This window comes from Octopus bimaculoides, chromosome 10 (assembly GCF_046866305.1).
Source record: "Octopus bimaculoides isolate indiv1 chromosome 10, ASM4686630v1, whole genome shotgun sequence".
NCBI lineage: Eukaryota > Metazoa > Mollusca > Cephalopoda > Octopoda > Octopodidae > Octopus > Octopus bimaculoides.
In genome coordinates, this window is record NC_142937.1 from 26,418,866 (window position 1) to 26,444,146 (window position 25,281).

Here is a 25,281-nt window from a genome sequence, read left to right on the forward strand (position 1 = left end):
GGAATTCAGCCCGAAACCCAGTCTGGTTAAACAGTACGTCCGGCCCTTGTATCGCACCAGCTGGTATCGCCACAGCTTGTCACTCACACGGAGCTGCAAATATGCCGACTTCAAGTCGACGATCGTCGCTGCCTTGGTCGACTGTCTCCACACACGTAACGTCTCACCGCAAACGTCCGTTGCCTCGCCTCCCGTGTGGCACGATATATGGTCGTTCAGCTCCCTAAAGTCCAGCACCGGTTTGACTTTTCCTTTCGTCGGCTGCACCACCGCCATCAGAGGCAGCACTCCACTCACCACCTCCTCTTTCCACGGGACAAGGACTCCTTCCTTGATCCATCTCTCTACCTCCTCATCGAACTCGACGCCGGCGTGACCTTTCAACGTATGCTGGTAGCAGCTCACCCTGTTCTTTAGTAGTGGGGGCTCGTCCTTCCATCGCCACTCTATCGTCCACCTCCGACCATCAAACGCCGCCTGAAAATCTTTGTCTTCGATGGTGTAAGCGGCGCTGTCCTCGACGGGGCTCTGCTCTCCCTGGCGGTCCCGACTCACGGCGCACGATGCCCCCACGCTTCCGAACGTGACCTCATCTCCTGCAATCCTAACGCCACCAAGACGGTTGATGGCGTCCATCCCCAACACCACGTCAATCTCATCCACCAAGCGGCCAACTACAATTGCTTGCAGCGTTAGCTTTGCTCCCTGCACCTCAATCTGCACGTCAGTAATGCCTTCACAGCGTACCTCTCTTCCGTCGACTGCCCTCACACTGCTTTCTCCACTCCACGTCTCTACCACTCCCGGAGTCATCAGGGTCGTTGTACAGCCCATGTCCACAAGGGCACGCGACATCTTCCCATCCACTAGCACATCAACAACGGGTAGAAAAATTTGCGCCGTTAATGATCTGAAAGGGAGACCGCTGGCGCAGTAGTCTCCCTTAGACCGTTTCCCTGCAGACATTCGGTGGCTATATGCCCCGTTTCACGACAACGGTAGCAGATGACCTCAGGCTTAGGTAACTTACAGTCTCGCACCATGTGCGGGCTCTGACACCGGAAACACTGACCTTTGAACGGACGCGCACGTTCCTTGTTCGACCCCTCTCCGCCACTCCTTGGCCGGCCACTTTTTGCTGTCGCCGCTGCTACCAGCGGTGACGACCTACGACAGGAAACTAACATACGAGCTCTCGATATTATATCCGCCATGGGCATGGTACTCACGTCCGGCAGTTTCTGCAATTCGACCGACAGGTGGTCAGGAAACCCAGTCACAAACGCCAACTTTACCGTTTGATCCAGCGATTCTCCCTCGAACCCCGCCAGTCTAGCCAACCTCCTAAGTTCGTTGGCAAACACGTCAACCTGTTCGCCGGTCCACCTCGCTCTCCCCAGGCGAGCGTACGCCTCGAACATCCCTTCTGTGAAGGCCTCCATCAAGCGGATTTCTATTTTCTCCGCGCTAACTTGGTCCCTCTCTTCCATCTCTAAAAATAGCGCCAACGCCGGACCATCTAAGTAGAGCGGTAGAAAACTTGCCAAGTCGCATATTCCTTGGAGCTTCGCGACCAGCTTCATCTTCTTTAGCCATGCGACTACGTCCGTGTCGCCGCAAAACGGCTTAATTATATCACTAGCAATCCTGACTACACTCATAATTTTTTTTTTTTCTTATGGGCCGAAATAGCTTATGGTGCGATGGAGGAAGAAGCAAAAGGACAGAATGAAGCGTTGGACCTTACCTTGCCGACCGCAGCGGGGTACACGATCGCTCCTGATCAGAACACGTCTTTCTCGTAACGTCGCTGTTTTCTCACTCGCCCCACGTGCTAGCCTTCGACCGCGTGTCGCCGACTTCCGACCTGACCCTTCCGGTTTGGCCCTTCCGGTCTGGCCCTTCCGGTCTGGCTTCACCTCTGTTTGCCTCACCCCTCTCCACCACAACACATAGCTCGTCACAGCCCACAACACCACACTCTTCTACCACTTATTAAAAAAATTATCAAACCAGAGACGACTATATATTCTGATTGTTGGATTCAACCCCCCACCCCAAATTATCTACTTTGTGTTTTATTTACTTTGTTTAAAAAAAATTACTTTGTTTTAAAAGACCCTCATACATGTTTTGCGTATTCGCGCTAGCTAGTCGTAGGATCAACTAGTCACGACTAGCTTGCGCAAATGCGCGCACCGGGATCATTCTTCTTGAATAGTACCGGACACGAATATCTCTCTTCTGCCTAAGGCCACAGACCACATGCGGTTATCGCCGTTCTAACGACATTTGTCTAACCGTCTTCATATTATCGTCATTATAATGACGCCTGCCAGATTTCAGCCTACCGACATTTTCTTGATTTATCATGACGACTTCTTCAGCAACTGACTTTATCGCCACAGCCTTCGAGACAATTGACTGTCATGTTACCAACTTCGTTGACACCTGCTACGAATTGTAAGTCCAAGCCATGAGCTGAATATGTTTTTTGACTAATCCTCACACACGTTTCTGATACCCTTTTAATTTTGTCTCACAACTAGTTAGCTTTTACTTTTTATCCAAAGGATCCACAACATGTGAACATTTGATTTCTTACATCGTGTTTGTATCCTCTTTCTAAATAAATTCTGTTTATTGTTGTAAGCATTCATCTTCTTACACACACTCAACACGCTAAAGCATCAATTAAAATAACCCTCCCCTCAAAATTGCTAGCCGTGTGTCTAAATTAGAAACCACTTGAAAGTTGTGAATGAATTAGTTGACTCGTTAAAACGTTGGATAAATTCTTTATGCTCTGTGGCATCGTGAGTCATGTCCAAAAATGAAAGGATAAGTGATGTCAGGTGAAGAAGTGACAAATCTAAGAAGTCTCTTCTTCGACGCAGAGGTCAGTGGGAACGGACGTAGTATGTGGGTATTCTAGATTATTGCCAGTACTTGAGTTCTTTGAATCGTAGGGCAAGTTCAAGTCAGCAATTGAAAAGTTTCTTTCGAAGTCGTTTCCTAAAAGTTAAGATAAAATAATTTTTAACCTTTATACTTCAAGCTATTCCGGCGCTATTTTCCTTTTGTTATGTTCGACATGATAATAAAAATAAGGATTAGCAGCAATATTCTCTGGTTTTTTTCCAGCGAAGGTATGTCGTGGGCGGAATTAAAAAAATAAGGTTTGTCACTAAACTGCAGGGAATACAGGTGAACGACTATGTGAGCAAGACCCGGTTCTGTATGTTTGTGCCCTGTTTCTCCGACTATATCTCGAGGGGGGCTGCAGCAGCTACTGGACATTGAGACAGTAACAGTGGGCAACTTTGTGGACAGAACAAGAGTATGGCGTATATTGCAGTAAGGGCGACGGTGGGGCCCGGTAGAACGGAGCGACAAACAACGAAAGGAGAACTCTCAAGGAACCGTGCTTCATGTGTTGAGGTCCGCTCATGGTCAAGGACTGTAAAGAGCATTAACCCAAAGTAGTTTGCTACCGTTCAGGTTATTCGCATAGAAATCCACTGCAGTCAAGAAGGGGCTATTGCGCTGGGAGTTGCCCTGTCATCCAAGCGGAGGCGGTCTTGCATTCGATGCCGGTAATAAGTGTTCAGATGGGGTTAGGGTTAGGAAGAGAAGCGAGAGTCCTCGGTTGAGTTTGACTGTGTGTAAGAGAGAGAGAGAAATAGACACTGGAACACCCAGAACTTTATTCAACTCTAACATTTTGAATTTATTCCAAACATCAGCTGTTGTGGCCAACTTGTCAAACTTCTTGAAGACATCACCCGAATCAGAGACAACGGCTCGTGGGTGAAAGTTATCTATTCCAACTTCGCCAAAGCCTTTAATTTTGTGCTCCACAAGCAATTTACGATGAAACATTTTGCAATGGCTACTAGGGCTGATCTTTATATACCACAAAGAGTAGTGTTCATATACGAATGGAGACACAGTACTGAAGCGTTTCGAGGGAGTCAGCTTAGCCTACCCCAAGTAATAAAACAAAATACTAGTCAAGAGCTATGGTTGACAGACTTACCCCTCCACCCGCTATTGTTAGCCATGTACCTCAATCAGTAACCATTATTATAGTACTAGAGCTCTCACGTTTTCAGAAACTGCTGGGGGCATTTGATTGTTTTTTTAAACATTAATTGGGTCATGTAAGATAATATATTTTCTTCTTCCAGAATATGAAGACGAATTAAACGAATAGGAAATGCTAATCGTCTTCATAATAACTAAACGGATGTAAGGAGTGGCGAGGGTGGGGCAACAGAAAGAGGAGCTTTTTTTCGTGCTGGTGTTGTTTCACCAAAAAACTTGCATATCACCATGATATTGCGTCATTGCTTAATTATCACCTGCTCCTATTATATCGTATTACTGATATTATCTACCCAACATCAACCGATAAGATAGTAAACAGGGATGTAAAGACTGACTGATACACGGGTACATAGACATGCACACAGATAAACGAGGAAATATTACATAATTGAACGTGACTATGTACACACACACACACACATCTACGCATCACACGTACGCACTCGTACACAGAAGAATCTGCTGCTCCTATGTAATAATGTTAATTGGTGTTATAATGTACATATGCAGAATATTATTCATACAGAGAGAAGTGAGTTGGTAGAAATTGAGGAACTAGTCGCAGTAATAATTTTGCTTCGCCTTTATCGTAATATAGTTGTTGTTTAACCGCTGGTCAATCTTCGTTGTCCAGATCTACTTGTAAACCGTCACAGTCCCCTGTCAGCCACTCTGTGACTATGAGAAACAGCCAACAACTGATGAAGGATCGTTCTTCATGTTGTTTTTTTTTTTTTCCATTTGTGTCTTTCGTTGTTCGAAAGAATAGTTCATGTTCCATGTACTCGTGCTTCGTATTTTTTTTGTTTAGTAGACGTTTCGTGACGTCATGTGCCCCGTTCTTTCTTCCCCCTTTTGTTATCTCCCCTTTTTCTTAGCTCTCCTGCGTGAACTTTCTGAACTTCCTGTCCGCAGAAGCCATGATAGATCGTTGAACAAACACCATTCAATTTCTTTTCTCCATGTTTTTCTCCTTGTTTTCTCCGTATTCTTTCTGTTGAAGAGCGTAGCTCGAAACGTTAAAGACTTTCTGTATTCCCGAGCGTCAAACTGATACATCCTTTTGTTGTTTACACCACCTGTCCTCGTCTGTTGTTGTTTTTTTTCGTACATTCTCCCATATATATACGTATAGATGTATGTACATATACGTATGTATATATGCATATATAACTCTTTTACTTGTTTCAGTCATTTGACTGCGGCCATGCTAGAGCACCGCCTTTTAGTCGAGCAAATCGATCCCAGGACTTATTCTTTGTAAGCCTAGTACTTATTCTATCGGTTTCTTTTGCCTAACCGCTAGGTTACGGGGACGTAAACACACCAGCATCGGTTGTCAAGCGATGTTGGGGAACAAACACAGACACACAAACATATACACACGCATACATTATATATATATATATATATATATATATATATATATATATATATATATATATATATATATATATATATATACACACACACACAACGGGCTTCTCTTAGTTTCCGTCTACCAAATCCATACTATAGCCTCGGGCCGACCAAAGCCTTGTGAGTGGATTTGGTAGACGGAAACTGAAAGAAGCCTATTGTATAGATGTATATATATATATATATATGTTTGTGTGTCTATGTTTGTCCCCCCCCAACATCGCTTGACAACTGATGGTGGTGTGTTTATGCCCCCGTAACTTAGCGGTTTGGCAAAAGAGACCGATAGAATAAGTACTAGGCTTACAAAGAATAAGTCCCGGGGTCGATTTGCTCGACTAAAGGCAGTGCTCCAGCGTGGCCACAGTCAAACAGCTGAAACAAGTAAAAGGGTATTGACAAAATGTTGCTAGGCATTTTGCTTGGTGTGTTAACGATTCTGCCAGCTCAATGCTTTGAGTAATTATACAATGTGTCATTCCATTATTAAGATGGTGGGGTGATTTGAAGGGATTTGGTTATGATTTCTAGCTGCTCAATCAACCACATAGGTGCTCCTCTCATTAGATCATTTCCTCTTATGACTGAGCAACACGTTTGATATTGCCAATGACTGGTGAACAACACATTGTGACTAACAACTGGAGAACAATTGTTAGTAACAACACATCTGGTGTTAATAATTAACGACTGATGAACAGCACATTTACCATGACTGGCGAACAGCACATTTGCCCTGACTGTTGAACATCACATTTGATGTGACTAATGACTGTTGAACATCACATCAGGTGTGACTAATGACTGTTGAACATCACATCTGGTGTGACTAACAACTGGTGATGGATGACTGATGTGACTGATGACTAGTGAACACAGATATTTTCATAATCCAATTATAACTCTGATGTTACTAATTAATCATTAGCGGACAACTAACAAATATCAGAAACTCATATCACAGCCTACCCTGTTGAAAAGATAAGATTGCATTGTGTAATGTAGTCTTTGAAAATAACAATTTGACAGTGACACAGCATAAGATATGCAGACTGCACAGGGTCCACTTTATTTATGTGTACTTGTTGTAGTCAAATATGTGTTATATTTAAGGAGGTGAGTGGTTAATTTGGGTACTGTATAGGGTGGCTCCTTTTGTATGTGTGTTTGCTGTAATGAAAGGCGTATTATGTTTAAGGAAATGAGTGGCTAAAGGACATATCTGATATTTTGTTGGTCAATATTAACCACGCATTTCTGATATTTTGTGTGGTCAATATTAACCATACATCTACACAAGTATGTACAGGCCTGGGTAAGGTTTTTCAAGAAAGACTAGCAGTTGTCCATGGATGTAAGTTTCCTCTCTCCAAGCCTCCAATGTTTATCCAAGGCAAAGACTACTGTCTTGGGCCGATACCTTCTGACTCCAGAGTTGTCAAAACTCTAAGAACCAGGACAATACTACAAGGTGTTTTACCCAATGCTCTAAAGCTTAGGCTGGACTAGAAGCTGCAGTAAAAGGTGCAGCACTCTGGGATTGAAATCAGGATCTTGTGGTTGTAGGTGGTACACTTCTTAACCATTCAGCACTTCATACACCCTTTAATTTGATTAAATTAATCACTGGTAAACACGTAAGTCCCTATGATGTGGTCATTTGACCTGCTAGAAATAGCAACCATATCTCCCTCAAATCACATCCCCACTATCTTAAGAAAGAAGGATGCATTAAATAATGTGGTCTTTGGGACATGATGTCTGAAGAAAAAGATGGGATGGTTTAGTAGCATAGCAACAGGATATATATACTGGGTGTGCAAACTTCATAGGGTGTGGCCACTTTATGTATGCCATTATGTATTTTAAATCAGGATTAGGATTAACTCAATAATATATAAAGTGTCGTATATAGAGTGACAGCATAGGGTGTGTACTTTATATAGGCCACCGATATTAATTTTATATTTGCTGTAGTCAGATATGTTTAAGGAAGGGAGCAATCAGATTGGGCAAAACTCACACTACACCGTTGGGATGGTCATAACTGGAACAACTTGGATTGGAAGTCTGCTCAGTCATAAGTCTGAGGCGGATTTCCTACAGCTGGATGCTCTTTCTCTGTTTTATTCATGCAAGATAATATTTTCCGCATGATAAGACCTGTTTTTTTTTTACAGAAGACTGGAAATGAACAACCTTGCTTGTATGATGATGATGATGCACATTTACAACTATCATGTGATGTCTAGGCAAGGGTACACACAATCATATAGTCTTACATACACGCAAACACACACACACACACACACACACACACACACACACACACACACACACACACACACACACACACATATATATAGTGAGTATTTACAAAAAAAATAACAAAAGACGAAGACGGGTGTGTAAACAACAAACAGATGTATTAGTTTAATGCTTGGGAAGTGACAAAGTCTTTTATGTTTTGAGCCTACTCTCTCCGACAGAAAGGAACACAGAAATAAACATGGAGAGGAAATAGAAAAAGGTTTAGTGGCTAGCGATCTATCATATATAGATAAAACTTACTTGAAAAACGATGCGTGGCGTTCGATCATCTATATATATAAAAATGAGAATGTGTGTCTGTCTGTCTGTCTATCTGTCTGTCTGTCTGTGTGAATCCCTAAAACTCGAGAACTACACAACCAATTTCATTCAAATTTTACACATGCCTTACTTAGGGTTCCAGTTGTGTTTTAGTCAAAAATAATTTTTAATTTCTTGCAGAGTTCGAGCCCACGGCAACATAATATCCCCTCCACTATTTAAGTATTACGTGTCAAAAGTGAAACAAAAACACTCATGTCAAATACTTTCACTTTAAAAATGAAACTATCCTACTAACTGAAACAATCACATTTCGATACTGTAATGACAGATACTTTCAGAGAGAGAGAGAGAGAGAGAGAGAGGGAGAGAGGGAGAGAGAGAGAGAGAGAGAGGTATATGTATATGTATACATATAGATGTATATGTACACGTTATTCCACTAACTGAAACAATCACATTTCGATACTGTAATGACAGATACTTTCAGAGAGAGAGAAAGAGATGTGTATGTACACGTATATGCATAGATATATATAGATATAGATCTATATGCATACATGTATATGTATACATATGTGTAGATGTATATATATATATATATATATAGATGTACATGTAATATGTACACATATATACATATATATACATGCATACAGATAGCTATACATATATACACCCATCACACACAAACATGCACACAAACACACACATTAGTCATTTGTTTTCTTATCCAAAATTACGTCAAAAGTACTGAACGGATCTTTATGAAATTAGGAAATTATATTCTATGTATAACGGCCATAACTCCCATGAAAATTCATATATTTTTTATGTTGATGAAATTTTAACCCGAACATAACAGATGAGCATTATTTGTAATTCAACGGTACAACAGTGTAAGACTACCCTTTCAGATATACTTACATTGTGATTTCTGCAATGTGGTGCATAAATTGTCAAGTAAATGAGACGCATCTTTGCCTCCACTGATTCACTTGCAAAGTGTTGAGTAAAATTATTTCGTTGCAGACCTCCTTTGGGTCTTTTTATTATCACTGCGACACACATAGTCCCCAGTTGGTAACATTGATTTCAAGGCCCTCCTAGATGAGAGACTGGCATTCCACTTAATGTCTGTGTTCCATGCTGGCATGGATTGGAGAGTTATTAATGTAGAAATATGGTATCGTAGCTACTAACAGTTGAGGGTTGCGTAGTCTAGACGGCGTTTTTAGATTTCATTATTCTCTTTAACCCGGATATTTCTGCTAGTATAATAATATAAATAATATATAAATATATGCATATATACATATATGTACATACCTACATATATATGTATATATACATGCATATATGGGTACAGGACATAAAAAAAACATTGAACACAATGAGAAACGAAAACATAAAAACGAAAACAGAAAACAAACTTTTTTCGAACAACGAAAAAAACAGAAAAGAGACATGCAACATAAAGAGTATACCCCTTTATCAGTTGTCCCCTGTTTCATCTACTCCGCGTTTCGAAGGCAAGGACAATACGCGACTTCGTTGGAACAGTCCGTCCCGCAAAGCAAATTAAATAAAATTTGGGATTTTTTGTGGAGGGTGAAAGTGTTTACAAGAACAGGACAGTGAGAACAATACAGTAAAAACACGACAGTAAAAACAAACAGTGAAGGCTGTTGATTTGGCTCAACAGCCCTCACCGTTTGTTTTTACTGTCTTGTTCTCACTGTCCTGTTCTTGTTACCACTTTCACCCTCCGCAAAAAATCTCAAATTTTATTTAATTTACTTTTGTGGGAAGGACTGTTTCAATGAAGTCGCGTATTGTCCTTGCCTTCGAAACGCAGAGTCGATGAAATAGGGACAATTGACGAAGGAGTTTCTCTTTATGCTGCATGTTTCGTTTCTCTGTTTGTTTTTTCCGTTGTTTGCAAAGAAGTTCGTTTTCTGTTTTGTTTTTATGCTTTCATTTCTCATTGTGTTCAATGTTTTTTTGATGTCCTGTACCCATATATGCATGTATATATATATATACATATATATGCATATATCCATACCGGTATGTACATACCTACATATATTATTATTAAGGTGGTGAGCTGGCAGAACCGTTAGCATGCCATGCATAATGCTTAATAGTATGTTGCCTGTCTGTGCATTCTTAGTTCAAATTTTGCCGAGGTTGACTTTGCCTTTCATCCTCTCAGTATTACATACTGGACAACCATGCTGGCTGGCAGGAGATACAGGTGCCACCATATGCACTCTCTTAACACGTCTTTTCAGAGAGGGTGTTGTTTTTTGTGTGTGTGGTTTGTGGGAGAAGGTGAGCCATGCAGGCCTGGTGAGCCATCAAAAATCTCACAGGAATCGACCCATGATAAACAGTGATGTGGCTATTAAAATTCACAACAGAACATACATGCACACATGCACACACACGCACACATGCACATGTACACACATATACACACATACATGCACATACATGCACACACACATACACGCACACGTACATGTGCACACATGCACACACGTATACACACACGCACACATGTGCGCACACACACATGTGCGCACACACACATGTGCGTGCACACACACACACACACACACGTACACACACGTGTGTATGGGGTTGACATTATATATATCCTTTTATTCTTTCCTTTTATTCATTTGTCATGTGACTGTGGTCATGCTGGAGCACCACCTTTAGTCGAACAAATAGACCCCAAGACTTATTCTTTGTAAGCCCAGTACTTATTTTATCAGTCTATTTTGCTGAACCGTTAAGTTATAGGGATGTAAACGCACCAGTATCAGTTGTCAAGCGATGGTGGGGAGAACAAACACAGATACACAAACATATATATATATATATATATAGATAAAACACAAAAAACATAAAACACAAACCCATTCAGGTAGATGGCCCTGCTCAGTATGTAGAAAAGGAGTAGGTAGTAACTCTATAAGATGTACCCGGTGCAAGCTATGGACACATAAGAGGTGCAGCAATATCAAAGGCAGATAAACTACGAAGTTAGTTTTTGTATGTGGCAGATGTTCAGGTGCAATAAACACTGTAAACAAACAGGAAACAACTTCTATCTCATTCCAGGGAGAAAAACTAGAGGTAGTCGATAGCTTCCGCTATCTGGGTGACCAAGTTAGTAGTGGGGGTGGGTGCGCTGAAAGTGTAGCTGCTAGAATAAGAATAGCCTTGGTAAAGTTTAGAGAGCTCTTACTCCTGCTGGCGGCAAAGGGACTCTCACTCAGAGTAAAAGGCAGACTGTATGACGCATATGTACGAACAGCCATGCTACATGGCAGTGAAACATGGGCTGTGACTGCTGAGGACATGCGTAAGCTCACTGGGAATGAAGCCAGTATGCTCCGCTGGATGTGTAATGTCAGTGTGCATACTCGTCAGAGTGTAAGTATCTTGAGAGAAAAGCTGAACATAAGAAGCATCAGTTGTGGTGTGCAAGAGAGACGATTGCGCTGGTATGGACATGTGGTGAGAATGGATGAGGATAGCTGCATGAAAAAGTGCCACACCCTAACAGTTGAGGGAACCCATGGAAGAGATAGGCCCAGGAAGATCTGGGCTGAGGTGGTGAGGCCAGACCTTCGTACATTGGGCCTCACCGAGGTGATGACTACTGACCGAGACCTTTGGAAATGTGTTGTGCGTGAGAAGACCCGGCAAGCCAGTGCCCCTGGACTGGCTGTTGTGCGGGTGGCACATGGGATGCACCATTTTGAGCGTGGCCATTGCCAGTACCGCCTGACTGGCCTTCGTAGGATTTTCGAGCGAGATCGTTGCCAGTGCCCCTGGACTGGCTCTTGTGCGGGTGGCACATAAAAGACACCATTTTGAGCGTGGCCGTTGCCAGTACTGCCTGACTGGCCCTCGTGTGGGTGACACGTAAAAGCACCCACTACACTCTCTGAGTGGTTGGCGTTAGGAAGGGCATCCAGCTGTAGAAACTCTGCCAAATTAGATTGGAGCCTGGTGTTGCCATCCGGTTTCACCAGTCCTCAGTCAAATCGTCCAACCCATGCTAGCATGGAAAGCGGACGTTAAACGATGATGATGATGATGATATATAATGGACTTCTTTCAGTTTCCATCTACCAAATCCACTTACAAGGCTTTGGTCAGCCCGAGACTATAATAGAAGACACCTGTCCAAGGTGTCACACAGTAGGACTGAACCCAGAACCACGTCGTTGATAAACAAACTACTTACCACACAGTCGCTCCTGCACATGCCATGCGTATCTATATACAAACAAATAAGACAGACTTCTTTCAGTTGTCACCTACCAAACCTATTCATAGGGCTTTGGCTATTAACTAGGATGTTTGTGGATAAAATTAAAAAACAGTAATTTACTCCAACATGTGTCACTTACCTTAGCCATAAATAGAGAGCACAGTGTAGGAACAAAACACATCTGTAAACACAGACATCAAAATGTAATTGATAAATATTTCATTGTTGTTTAGACCAAGCAGATCTATGATCATAGGTATTCCATCCACGACCATCCCTCCTACACTTTTGTTTCAGCTATAGTGTATATGCTCCGAGGCTTTGTAGCCAACATTAAACTTCTCTGCTCCATGATGTAAAATGTAATCTTCTGTCTGAATGCATTTAAATAATCACCATGTTCCTTACTGTTTTTTGGATGGTAGGGGCCAGAGCTTGATTTGAAGGAGATCTGATTATCGTTTGTAGGAGACAAAGTAGCAATATAGAGGCTCCCTTGATTGATATCCCATTAGTTTGTAGTACCGGGTTTAAATTCTGTTACACACTTCAACAAAGTTGAAGAGGGAGAAGAAAGTTTCGCCAGCTGACTTAATAGAAAGCAAAAGAAAAAGAAAAAGACAAAAAGCCAAAAAGAGACCACATGCTCATGTTACTTACCTCATGTAAACAAACACATTCCCTCGATATAACTGAGAACTTGATAAACAGCATATTTTCTAATGTTATACACCACCCTTAGATATCTCATTTCTGGTGTCACTAACTACTGCTAAATAACATATTTTCTGATTACGAGACTGCTGAATCATAACATTTATGATACTAACCGACACTTAACATATTTATGGTGTCATTAACGACCGCAGAATAGTAACATTTATGATGTTACTAAGGACTGCTACCGATCATATTTATAATATTACTGACCATCATTATCATTGTTATTTTAATGTCCATTCCATTAAAGGCGGCGAGCTGGCAGAAACGTTAGCACGCTGGGTGAAATGCTTAGCGGTATTCTGTCTGTCATTACATTCTGAGTTCAAATTCCGCCGAGGTCGACTTTGCTTTTGGGGTCGATGAATTAAGTACCAGTTGCATACTGGGGTCGATCTAATCGACTGGCCCCCTCCCCAGAATGTTCAGGCCTTGTGCCTAGAGTAAAAAAGAGTGTCCATTCCATGCTTGCATGGGTCAGATGGAATTCGTTGAGGTAGAAGGGCTGCATGCCCTTCCTGTCACCAACCCTCACTTATTTTCAAGCAAGGTAGTAATTCTCCATGGCTAGACTCGTTTTTCTGTATGGAAGACAGGAAATGAACAGCACCACTTGTACGTTGGTGATGCTCATTTACAACCATCTGTATGTGTCTTTGACGCTATGTCCTGTCCCCCAAATGCTTGACAACCAGTGTTGGTTTGTTTATGTCTCCATAACATTTGGCTGTTTAGCAAAAGAAACTGATAGCATGACTACCAGGCTTTAAAACAAGCACTGGTGTTAATTTGTTCAACTTAAACCTTCATGGTGGTGCTCCAGCATGGGACACCACCTTAAAATAAATGAAAGGTTTAAGATAAAAGACTGGAAACTATAATGATGGAATTGTCATAGATGTGTTCAAGTAAGGGTGACCTAAGGCTAAACAACACCACCACCACCACCACCACTGGTCAAGTGTTTAGTAACACTTGACCAGTGTTACTAAACACTGGTCAAGACTATTTTTCATATTGTTTACACTCCAGTCAATCTTGATTGAGCAGATTTATGATTGAAGGTGCTCCAGTTGTGACCATTCTATCTATTTGTACGTCAGCAAATACATTATGCAATGTCCCTGCTCTATCAAAGATGGTTGGGTGTGATTTGAGGCAGATTTAGCTGCTATTTCTCACATATTCATCCACCCTGTAGTGACTTCCATATTGGTTTGCTTGCCTCTTATTCATCACATTTCTGATGTCATTAACTTAGATTGGTTCCTTGTTTCTCTGGGATTGGTAAAATTGATATAGACGCCTCTGATGAGATTCCAATAAGATTCAAAAAGTTGTTCATCATTTTTCCAATCTATGAAGAAATAACTAAATTAGCCTTGAAATTGTAGTTGTGGCTGATGCCAGTGCCGCCTGACTGGTACCCGTGCGGCCTGACTAGCACCTGTGCAGGTGACATGCAAAAAAGCACCCACTACACTCTCAGAGTGGTTGGCGTTAGGATGGGCATCCAGTTGTAGAAACCTTACTAGATCAGATTGGAGCCTGGTGCAGTCTCCTGGCTTGCCAGTCCTCAGACAAACCGTCCAATCCATGCCAGCATGAAAAGCAGATGTTAAATGATGATGATGATACTGTGTGGACTGAGATCCCTGTATGCAAATTAGTAGCTCCAGTTTTCTGTAGCTATTGTAATTTTTGAGTATATAAACAGATTGACTGCCTGTTTCTCTGGAATTGGTGAAACTGATGTAAATCCCTTTAATGAGATTGCAATCAGATGCAAAAATCGATTAAGGTCGTCCATCATTTTTTTCAATCTATGGAGTAATAGCTAAATTAGCCCTATTTATATGCCGTAAATCCTCAAGTATAATCCACATTTTTTCCCCAAAATTTAAAGGTCAAAATCCCTAGTGCGTACTATATATGAGGTTAAAAATGAAGAATATTTTCTAAGCAATGTCCAAGTCTCTATTTGCTGTCCGGCAATGTTTATTCAGACGCATTTTGTGATGTCGGGCGTGAAAATACCTTAAGCTGTATTTTTCACTGACGTTATTACTGTTATTTCTTTATTTTCTGCAAACAAAGTGCACAAAAAAAGCTACACATTTGCATTGTTATATATACAATAATAATAAAGGACGTTACCGTATATACGTTTACAAACCAAGGACATTATATAGACCTCCTTGACTCAAGTTAGAGAAGGGGTGCGTATTATACACAAGGTTTAGGTTTTTTAGAGGTACAGCCCCCTAAAAATCCCCTGTGTATTATACTCAAGGGCGGACTATACTCGAGGATTTACGGTAGATACTATACAGGTTACATATATTATATTATAAAGGTTACAGTTAACCTAATAGCTTCTCCAATTGATTGATTGATGCAAACAAAGAGGGAATGATTAAAGACAGAAACCAACTTTGGTGTGATTACAGTTCAGCGTAACATTTTCGTAGTAAGTCATAATCACAAAAATTGGAATTTTTCTATCTTACCATTCATTTTTTTTTTCAATTATTTACAAAATTCACGGAGATTAGAAAAGATTTTTAACAAGGACAAGGAACAATATAAAAAAAAATGGAAACATCAAGTAGCAGAGTTGGCACTCTTTAAACGATTGTAAAATTTCATTTTATTTTATTTTATTCTGTATGGTAGGGTTGGATCTGAGGGTAGGGTAGGGAATAGTGGAGGGGGGTACATTGTATCTGGAGAAAAAAATATGAGACTTTTGTCATAAATTTTGGCTACAGAAAATCTGTATATGTACATATATATATATATGGTTGTATTTATATATATGTAGGTATATACATGTGTTTATATGTAGGTATATATACATATATGTATTTATACATGTATAAGTGTATATATGTGAATATATATATATACATACATACACATACACATACAAACATATGCGTTTTTTTTTTTAACAAAGACCACTCATAACATAATATCTGATATATTTCATAGAAATAAATCTTGATAACATTTGACCTTCAGAAAATATTTGAATAATCTATGCAAGATGATAGATTTTTTTTATTATTATTTTATATAAACCTTTCAACATGAAATCCCATTGTTTTTTTTTTTTATGTTTTTGATTTTAGTGTAATATATATTTATATATATATATTTATATATATATATTTTATATGTATCTTGTCTTGGGGGTGGGTATATTTATATATATTTATAATATTCTTCAACCATTCTTTCTAATCATCACTTTTGTAGGTGTTTGTTACGTCAGTTTCATTAAGACAACATGGCCATGCAAATTTACGATTAATCATTTTGAACAAACGTTTGTTATACGGTTGAAAGAATGTTCGAAGATTATCTAAAATATGTGGGTCTACTTTGGCATGCTTGCGTCCTTTACCGCTAGACAAACACCTCTCGGTTGTTGTATTCCTCATACAATAGAAGCCACGTGTTGAATTAAAATAGAAATTATCTGCAGTGAATTTGTGTTCTAAATTCAAGAATGTTTCAACTTTACGAAGTTCGTGAAGTGGATTGTGCAGAAGAATGTCCCCATCAACAAAATGCATCTGTTCTATAGGGAATAATCGCAGCCATCTCAATAGATGTTTGCAATATATACTCGTGTCCACTGCTCGGTAATCCGTGTCAACTTTACTAATCATAGGGTTCATTACAAGGTCTTTAAACTGGAAGCAAGTCTTATTCTCTGCCATTCGATTATGGCACACCTGAGTATAATCCGATACGACACGGATCGTCGGGTCACGGAAGATAATCAAAAGTTTAATGGTTTGGTTCATTTTATAGATTCTTTCTGGAACCTTTTTAGTTATAAAATAAGCAGGTGTTTTTTCTATTGTGATTTCATCTTCATAAGTGTATGGCATTTCCTTTCGATACCATTCTAAACCTTTTTTGTAATTGTGTTCTTTGTTGAAAAAGTGCATTTCGGACTTTGAGATTTGTATATTTGGATGGATTGAGAGGAATTCCAGTAAAGCACGAGTACCACATTTCCTAACACCAATTATTATACAGTTTGGGTTTCTTTGAAGTAAGTTACCAGAATGATTTTTTCTTTCGGACTGTTCTTGAAGTAACCTGCGATATATACTCTGTGGGAAGCTGTGTCCAAGAGGATTGGTCCGTGTTGGAAGAATATTCATTATTCCTCTTTGATTGAAGATTAAGGACATGAAGAAATACTGGATGGCCAGAATGAACAGGCACACCCAATATCGTAAGTTCCTTGGCGGTGCCATCTTAAACATAAATCAGTCAGTAGATTCTTCATATAAAACAATGGTAAAATTCGAAATTGTTAATCTTGATTTTTTTTCTCCGGATCTGAAAAATAAAGAGAAAGGAATAAATCTAATGAAAATATCAAAGAGGTAAGACAAAGAAAGAGGATTAAAATTTAAAATGTCCAATTTGAAATTAAATGTAAATGTTCCTGGCAGTTAATAGAGTTTATTGTATATGGTGCTCAGGGCCACTGCAAGTCTTCAGAGAAGCATAAAAGATGGGGTAGAAAGCATCAATTAATTTACAACAATCTTGGGGATATGACGTAGTGGTTAAGAGCATGGGCTACTAACCTCAAGATTGCGAGTTCGATTCCAGGCAGTGGCCTGAATAAATAATAATAATAATGATAATAATATTGAAAAATACCTTAGGAATGAGAACCCAGGTTCAAAATTTCTCCAAGACAGCTGATGAAGGCTGGAGGGTATATCAGCTGAAATGTTGTATTAACAACAAACGAGATGAGGACAAATATCCATCAAATGTAAATAATGCACATAATTCCTCATCTCTTAAATATAGAATTGAGATTAAATTTATATCTTCTACTAGTTTTTCTTTGACTGTGGCCATGCTGGGGCACCAGCTTTAAGGGTTTCATTGAACAAATCGGCCCCAGTTCTTATTTTTGAAGTTTTGTATTTATTCTATCAGTCTCTTGCGGCACTGTTAAGTCACAGGGATGAAAAGATTAAATTGCAGATTCTGAGTCTCAGAAGCGGAAAAAATCTGAAGTCAAAGGAGGAGGTGGAGTTGGGAGTGGGTCAGGAGTTAAAACAAATACACGTGGAAATAAATAAATTGGTGGGAATGGTTTGTAAAACACCTACACATAAGCGCCAAAACATTCTTAATTGAAACTTCCCCCCTAATTACAGAAAGAAAACAACATCAAGTAATAATTATTAGCAGCTCTCTCTCTTTCTCTTCATAAGTGTGTGTATACAGTGCTCAGGTGCACTACAACTTGTCAAAAGTGCGTATAAAGCATATGCAGTATTGTGCAAATGTCTGGAAAGTGAACCGTGTATGAGTCAGATACATGCTTGCATGTGTATGGAGGGGGATAAAATCAGGTGTAGTGTTGGTGAATCTCAAGAAGAAGCAAGGAAGTTTTGAAGGATGCAGTGCTCCAACAACTAACAATTGATGCTAACAATTGATGCCGGCAGTTTGTTCCATACTTCAGCAACTCTTAGCGTGTAAAAGTGTTTCTGAAAGCCATGGGAGCTGTGTATGTGCATATAGGTATATATATGTGTTTGCATGAATGTATGTATGTGTATCTGTGTGTATACACAAATGTATGTGTGCATGTCAAATATGTGTGTGTATATATATTTATTTATATTTGTGTGCGTGTAAATCTAATATAATGAGAAAACTAATGTGTGTCAGTGTGTCACACTTAGACATCCCTCTCTCACTATTCAGTGACACTCCTACTATTGCTCATGCTGGGGTGAGAGAAATGGTAGGCATAGAGATGGTGAGGGCAGTGGCAAAGACATACAGAGAGAGAGAGAAAGAAATTTTAGGGAGAATTGATGATGTTTTATTAAAAGTAGTAGTATTGATGGTGGCAGTGGGAGTAATAATAAAAGAGAGAAAGAGTGGGTATGTGAGAGAAAGAGGGAGATGATGTACAACTTTGTTTGACCATGTCTCTTTGATAGAAATTCCTGTGGCCAACATACTGAACCTGAACCAACATACTGAACATTATCATTTTTGTTTATTTTGATTTCTTTAACACACACACACACACACACACACACACACATAAAATACACTTTAATTGAAATAACATTTCCCCCAAATGAAACATATCTAATATAATAAATGTGTATGTCAGTGTGTCACACTTTTTCAACTTTAATAAATCCTTTCTACAGGAAGCATAAGGCCTCAAATTTTTTGGGAAGGAAGTAAGTTGATTACATCGACCCCAGTATGTAACTGGTACTAATTTTATTGACCCCCCGAAAGGATGAAAGCCAAAGTCGACCTTTGCGGAATTCAAACTCAAAACCTAATGGCAGACAAAATACCGCTAAGTATTTCACCCGGCATGCTAACGATTCTGCCAGCTTTCTACCTTAATGTAATATAATAATATAATAAATGTGAATGTCAGTGTGTCACACTTTTTCAACTTTACTCCTAGAGGCCATAGCCCAACATATCATACCATTTTGGGATCAGGTGGATTTCGTGAGTAAATTAAAAACATTCTGGGCCGAATCCTGACCCACAGTCCTGAAATTCTGGATTCCCAAGTTTTCGTTACTGTGATTGCTTTTGGCAATTTTTTAGGCAATTTTTTAAGGTAACTTTTTGTGAGAAATTTTTTTTGTACCACAACAATTTTTATAATCTAAATGCTAACTCTGTGAGTAAATTAAAAACATTCCAGGCCGAATCCAGATCTGCAATTTTGAAATTTTGGATTCCTGTTTTCAATAGTGCGATTGCTTTTGGCGATTTAAAAAAAAAAAAAAAAAAAATATTTTATTATCTTGTTGTTGAAATGATTGGTGCTGTTGTTGTTGTTGTTGTTGTTGTTGTTGTTGTTGTTCTCGTTTTTGTGATACTCTTAACTGCTTGTTAATGTTAATGATCATCCTTGGGATATGACCCTGGAGGAAGCAATTGCAACAATTTCTCCAAAACAAGTCAGGGGTCTGTTTGCAGATCTTCCCAATCGGGATTAGTTGCTTAAAAGCTACATACGAGCTTAAAAATGTTGATATGTCTGTGTGTGTGTGTGTATGTATATATATATATATATATATATATATATATATATTTACACACACACACACACACACACACACACACACATATATATATACACACATAGCCATTATATATTCATATACACACATTTTATCTGAGACTGTAGATGCAGCTGTGCATGAAACATCTTACAACATACAAAAAGGTGTGTATGTAATATATATATGTGTATGCATATATATATATATATACATGCATATATGTATATATGTGTATATGTGTGTGCATGTGTTTGTGTGTGTGTGTGTGTGTGTACGTACATGTGTGTACATACATATACACATGTGTATATATGTGTGTGTGTGTGTGTGTGTGTATATATATATATATATATATATATAGATATATATTTATACTTACACACATACACACAAATGTGTTATTAATGAACATCAATAAACAAAAAATACGGATCTATTTTAAAACGGGGGCCACATTTTTCATTAATGTTTTACGTAGTGTTTTTGGTACGGAAAGACTTTCAAACTTCGTATACTTATGTTATAGAACAGAAAAATATTTTTGTATTCGAATTTATTTCATGTAAAAAATTGTCTTATTTCGATAATTTCAACCAATCACTGACAAGTATTCAGTTGTTTACATTTACTCCTTTGGCTGATTAAGCGATGTAAAGCGTATTTAATCTCCATACCTTCGTTTTATTTGCTTTTTTCATTTTAAATTTGCTTTAACCCTAGTTAATGAAAAATGTGGCCCCCGTTTTAAAAAAGATCCAAAAAATCATATAAGAGTGGGAAGGGGCTCACAACCCTACTGTTTTTTTTGTTGTTTTGTTTTTGTGTCAGAAGGGTGGGGGTGGGGTGGGATGGAAATGGAGGGTAGAGGCAGAGATTAATGGTGCAGATGAAGCAGTACAATACAAATAGATTGAATGATGAAGATGAGATTGATGATGATGATGATGGTGATGACGGTGAAGAGGGGGGGGGTGATGGTGATGATAATGAAACTAAAGAGAGTTTCCAAAAATTAACGATGCAATTATTTTACTCCTGACAACAACAATATTTATCTGACTGTGTCTGTCTGTCTGTCTTTCTACGCACCCATCCATTAACCTGTCATTAATTATTTTGAACCTTATTTAGCTTCATCATCATTACCCCCCCCCCCCCCCCCCCCCCCCATCATGTCATTACCACCACCACCACCACAATCACTATCACAATCACCATCACTACTGCTATCATCATCATCACCATCATCATCATCATCACAATCATTATCATCATCATCATCGTTCAATCCACCTCACTTGCATTGCACTGCATCTTCTGCAGAGTTAACCCCAGTCTTGACCCCCCCCCAACATTACCTCAACACCCCACCCGCATTCAAAGCCATCTGGCATGAAATACAAAAAATCAAGAAACAAAAAGGGTAGGGTTTTGGAACCCCACCCTTTTTTGTGCTTCACCCCTACCTCCCTTCATTCAGCGATATCTCGTGGGACTCTGGCTGCGTTTCTTGTTTATTGACGTTTTGTAGATATCAAGCTTGTGTGTGTGTGTGTGTGTGTGTGTAGTTTATTTACAACATAGAAGATGTTTCATCTGGGGATCAGCACAGCTGCATCCAGATTGTATACAGTATAAAGAGGGTGTATATGTGTGTATATATAATATATATATATATATATATATATATATATATATATATATATATACATACATACATATATATATTTATATATAAGGTGCATTGGCAGTAACGTTAGCACGCCGGGCGAAATGCCTAGCAGTATTTCGTTTGCTGTTATGTTCTGAGTTCAAATTCTGCCGAGGTCAACTTTGCCATTCATCCTTTTAGGGTTGATTAAATAAGTACCAGTTACGCACTGGGGTCAATATAATCAACTTAGCCCCTTTGTTCTTGTTTGTCCCTTCTATGTTCAGCCCCTTGTGGGCAGTAAAGAATTAAATATATATATATATATATATACACACACATAACTGACTGACGCTGTCTGTCTGTTTGTCTCTCTCTACTTTTCATTCTTACCTGACCTGGTATCTGTCTCTTTTTCTCATTTTGCTTATCACCCTCACAACTTTTCTCTCTCCCTCTCTCATACACATTACACATTCTGTCTCTCTTATGCATAGTCTGTCTGTCTGTCTGTTTGTCTCTCACTCTCTCTCTCTCTCTCTGTGTCTCACTTTCTTTCACTCTACCTTTCTCTTTCATAATAATACAAAAATATATAAAAACTGTAAAACAGCCAAAGCAAAAAGAAATAAAAACAAACCGACAAAACAAAACAAAAAATGACAATAATATCATATAACAACAATAATAACAATATCAAATACTCTTATCTGTGTTCCTAAGTATTTTCCACTCAGTAATCCGGTGTGTTTAGTTAGAACTCCAAAACACAGTCTTCAGCACACATCAACCTGCCTTGTCTGAGAGTCGACTCAACGTTCTGACTCTTGTGGCATTCAAGAAAAAACCAGTTTCAATTTAAATTTTGAACTTTCAACTCTGTAAATATTTTATTATCTTGTTGTTGAAATGATTGGTGCTGTTGTTGTTGTTGTTGTTGTTGTTGTTGTTGTTGTTGTTGTTGTTGTTGTTCTCGTTTTTGTGATACTCTTAACTGCTTGTTAATGTTAATTGTTACTGCTATTCTAAATCACAAAATATTTCATTATCTCATTTCGGTGTTTATATCATACTTCTGCCACCGCCACCACCACCATCATCATCATCATCACCCCAAAACTGCCACTAACACCACCACAATCGTCATTACCACCACCACCACCACCACCACCACCATGACTTATCATCGTCATTGCTGCCACCACCACCACGACTATTATCATCATCGTCATTGTCACCACCCCAATGCTGCCACCACCACTGCTACTGCCACCACCATCACTAACACCACCATGATCATTGTCAACACCACTGCTCCAGTGCTGTCATCACCCTCATCGTCATTGGCAACAAGCTGGCATAATCAATAGAGCATAGCTTGGCATTATTTGTTCCAAATCTTTATGTTCTGAGTTCAAATCCTGCCGAGGTCATCTTTGTCTTTTATCCTTCTGGAGTCAATCAAATAAAGTACCTGTCAATCACTGGGATCAGTGTCATCAACAAACCCCATTCCCTCAAATTTCTGCTCTCATGTCCTAAATTAGCCCCCAATATTTTTGTCTTTATATTCCGTCATTGGTGCTGTAGTTGCTGATGTTAATGTTGTTTAACCTCAGCTCATCCCTGCTTAAGCTGACCTGTAATCAAAGACATCCCAGCTATGACCATCACGTTTATTTCCTGATCACATGGTTCTGGGTTTGGTCCTGCTGTGGAACACCTTAGACATGTCTCTTCTACTGTAGCCCCGGACCAACTGGAGCCTTGTGAGAGAAGTTGGCAGCTGCAAACTGAAAGAGGCCTGTTGAATGTGTGCATGTGCACATATGCATCTATCTGCACAATTGTTTACAACTGCACTTATCCAAATATCACAGAGCTGCAAGTGGTGCCACTGTTGTCATTTCGTGTCAACAAACCATCTTCTGGCTCTGTGTCTTTGAAGATGTGAAATAAGAATCCCCTCCCCCCGCCTCCCCTGGGGCTGGAAAAACAGGTAAAGGTTAGCTACAGAAAGAGCACCTGGCTGTAAAACAGTGCCTCAGTAATTAATATATTCATCAAACCCATGCTAGCCTAACCCAGGGCTATAATAAGACATTTGGCCCAAGGTGCCACTCTGTTGGAACTGGCCCTGTAACAACACGGTTGGGAAAGTGAACTCTATGACCACACCATCATACCTGTACTTTATTATTTAGATTTAAATGGGGATGGTCATGGAAAAAAAAAAACTAAACAAAACAAAAATGAATATTTAGGACATTATTCAAAAGCTTCCTTCCTACTTGCAGATGAGGTAGGGTTGTAGTTTGGATAAGATTTAGCTTCTATTTCTAGCAGGGTGCATGACCAGATTCATGCTCCCTCAGTGAGTTGTCACTGTCCTTGTTACTTTTGTTGATATTGTTGTTCTTGGTGCTGTTGTTATGTCTATCTTTGTGTTGTTCAGACACAAATCATGTGAAATGTTCAAATTGTTGTTTTATAAATCCTCAATTGTCTTTTAAAGTTCTACTTTCAACCTGCACATGACAATGGTATAGGAGGTAGTGGTGGTATAGTGAAAATGGTGGTGTTGATGACAGTGTTGATGTCGATAGGCTTGGTGATGTTGGTGATGTTGGTGGTAGTGGTGATGTTGGTGATGTTGGTGGTAGTGGTGATGTTGGTGGTGGTGGTGGTAGAAGTGGTGGTATTTCTGATTGTATTAGTAATGGAAGAAGTGGTGATGGTAGTGTTGGCGGTAGTGGTGAAAGTGAAGGTGGACGTAAAGGTGGTGATGTTCTTGATGGTGGTGGTGGTGGTGTTAACTCAATGCTGTTGATAATTGTTACAGTTGTTGTTGGTGTTGTAGTGCAACCCCTAAAACAACCCTGATCAAACAACCTTTTAAACCCCAACCCAGAAACCCTTTCGTTTTTGTTACATTTTATTCCTCTTAGAGAGTAATACTAAATCCTCGTTTATCTGCAGACCACTTTGTGCATGCCTAGACTTGCAATGTGAACTGCAGTCAATGCACTTTGATGGTCTGGACATGTTTTCTTTTCTTTTCTACTCTAGGCACAAGGCCTGAAATCTTTGGGGGAGGGTGGGGGGGGCAGTCAATTAGATCGACCCAGTACACAACTGGTACTTAATTTATCAACCCCGAAAGAATGAAAGGCAAAGTTGACCTCGGCGGAATTTGAACTCGGAACATAAAGAGACGAAATACTGTGAAGCTTTTCGCCTGGTGTGCTAACGTTTCTGCCAGCTCGCCGCCTTTTTTTTTTTTTTTTTTTTTTTTTACCCTGTAAGGATGAAAGGCAAAGTCGACCTCAGCAGAATCTGGGTTCAAATTCCGCCAAGGTTGACTTTGCCTTTCATCCTTTCAGGGT

The 25,281-nt window shown here is 39.5% G+C and overlaps 2 protein-coding genes and 1 long non-coding RNA gene across 9 annotated transcripts in view; 1 reads left to right on the forward strand and 2 right to left on the reverse strand.

Annotated features, from left to right (window-relative positions):
• Positions 1-902: 902 nt before the first annotated feature.
• Positions 903-1,968, reverse strand: LOC149133495 (uncharacterized). The gene has a single exon (XM_089358469.1). The coding sequence runs from the start codon at positions 1,659-1,661 to the stop codon at positions 903-905; it is 759 nt and encodes a 252-aa protein (XP_089214595.1). The 5' UTR covers positions 1,662-1,968.
• Positions 1,969-2,039: 71 nt separating this feature from the next.
• The window catches only part of LOC128248883 (uncharacterized), a 45,450-nt gene continuing 22,208 nt past the window's right edge, over positions 2,040-25,281 (forward strand). Inside the window, exon 1 of the long non-coding RNA XR_008265017.2 lies at positions 2,040-2,463. This is a non-coding gene — a long non-coding RNA (uncharacterized LOC128248883). The remainder of the gene's footprint in view (positions 2,464-25,281) is intronic.
• Positions 15,772-25,281, reverse strand: part of LOC106877481 (heparan sulfate glucosamine 3-O-sulfotransferase 5) — a 470,569-nt gene continuing 461,059 nt past the window's right edge. For 6 of the 7 annotated variants that reach the window (XM_052971096.2, XM_089358476.1, XM_052971095.2 and 3 more), the window contains one exon: positions 15,772-17,500. In XM_052971096.2, the coding sequence (XP_052827056.1) occupies positions 16,381-17,424 (1,044 nt within the window). In that variant the 5' untranslated portion in view covers positions 17,425-17,500 and the 3' untranslated portion in view covers positions 15,772-16,380. Of the gene's footprint in view, positions 17,501-22,599; positions 22,998-25,281 lie in introns of those variants that run through there. The other variant, XM_014926405.3, reaches the window with a different exon arrangement.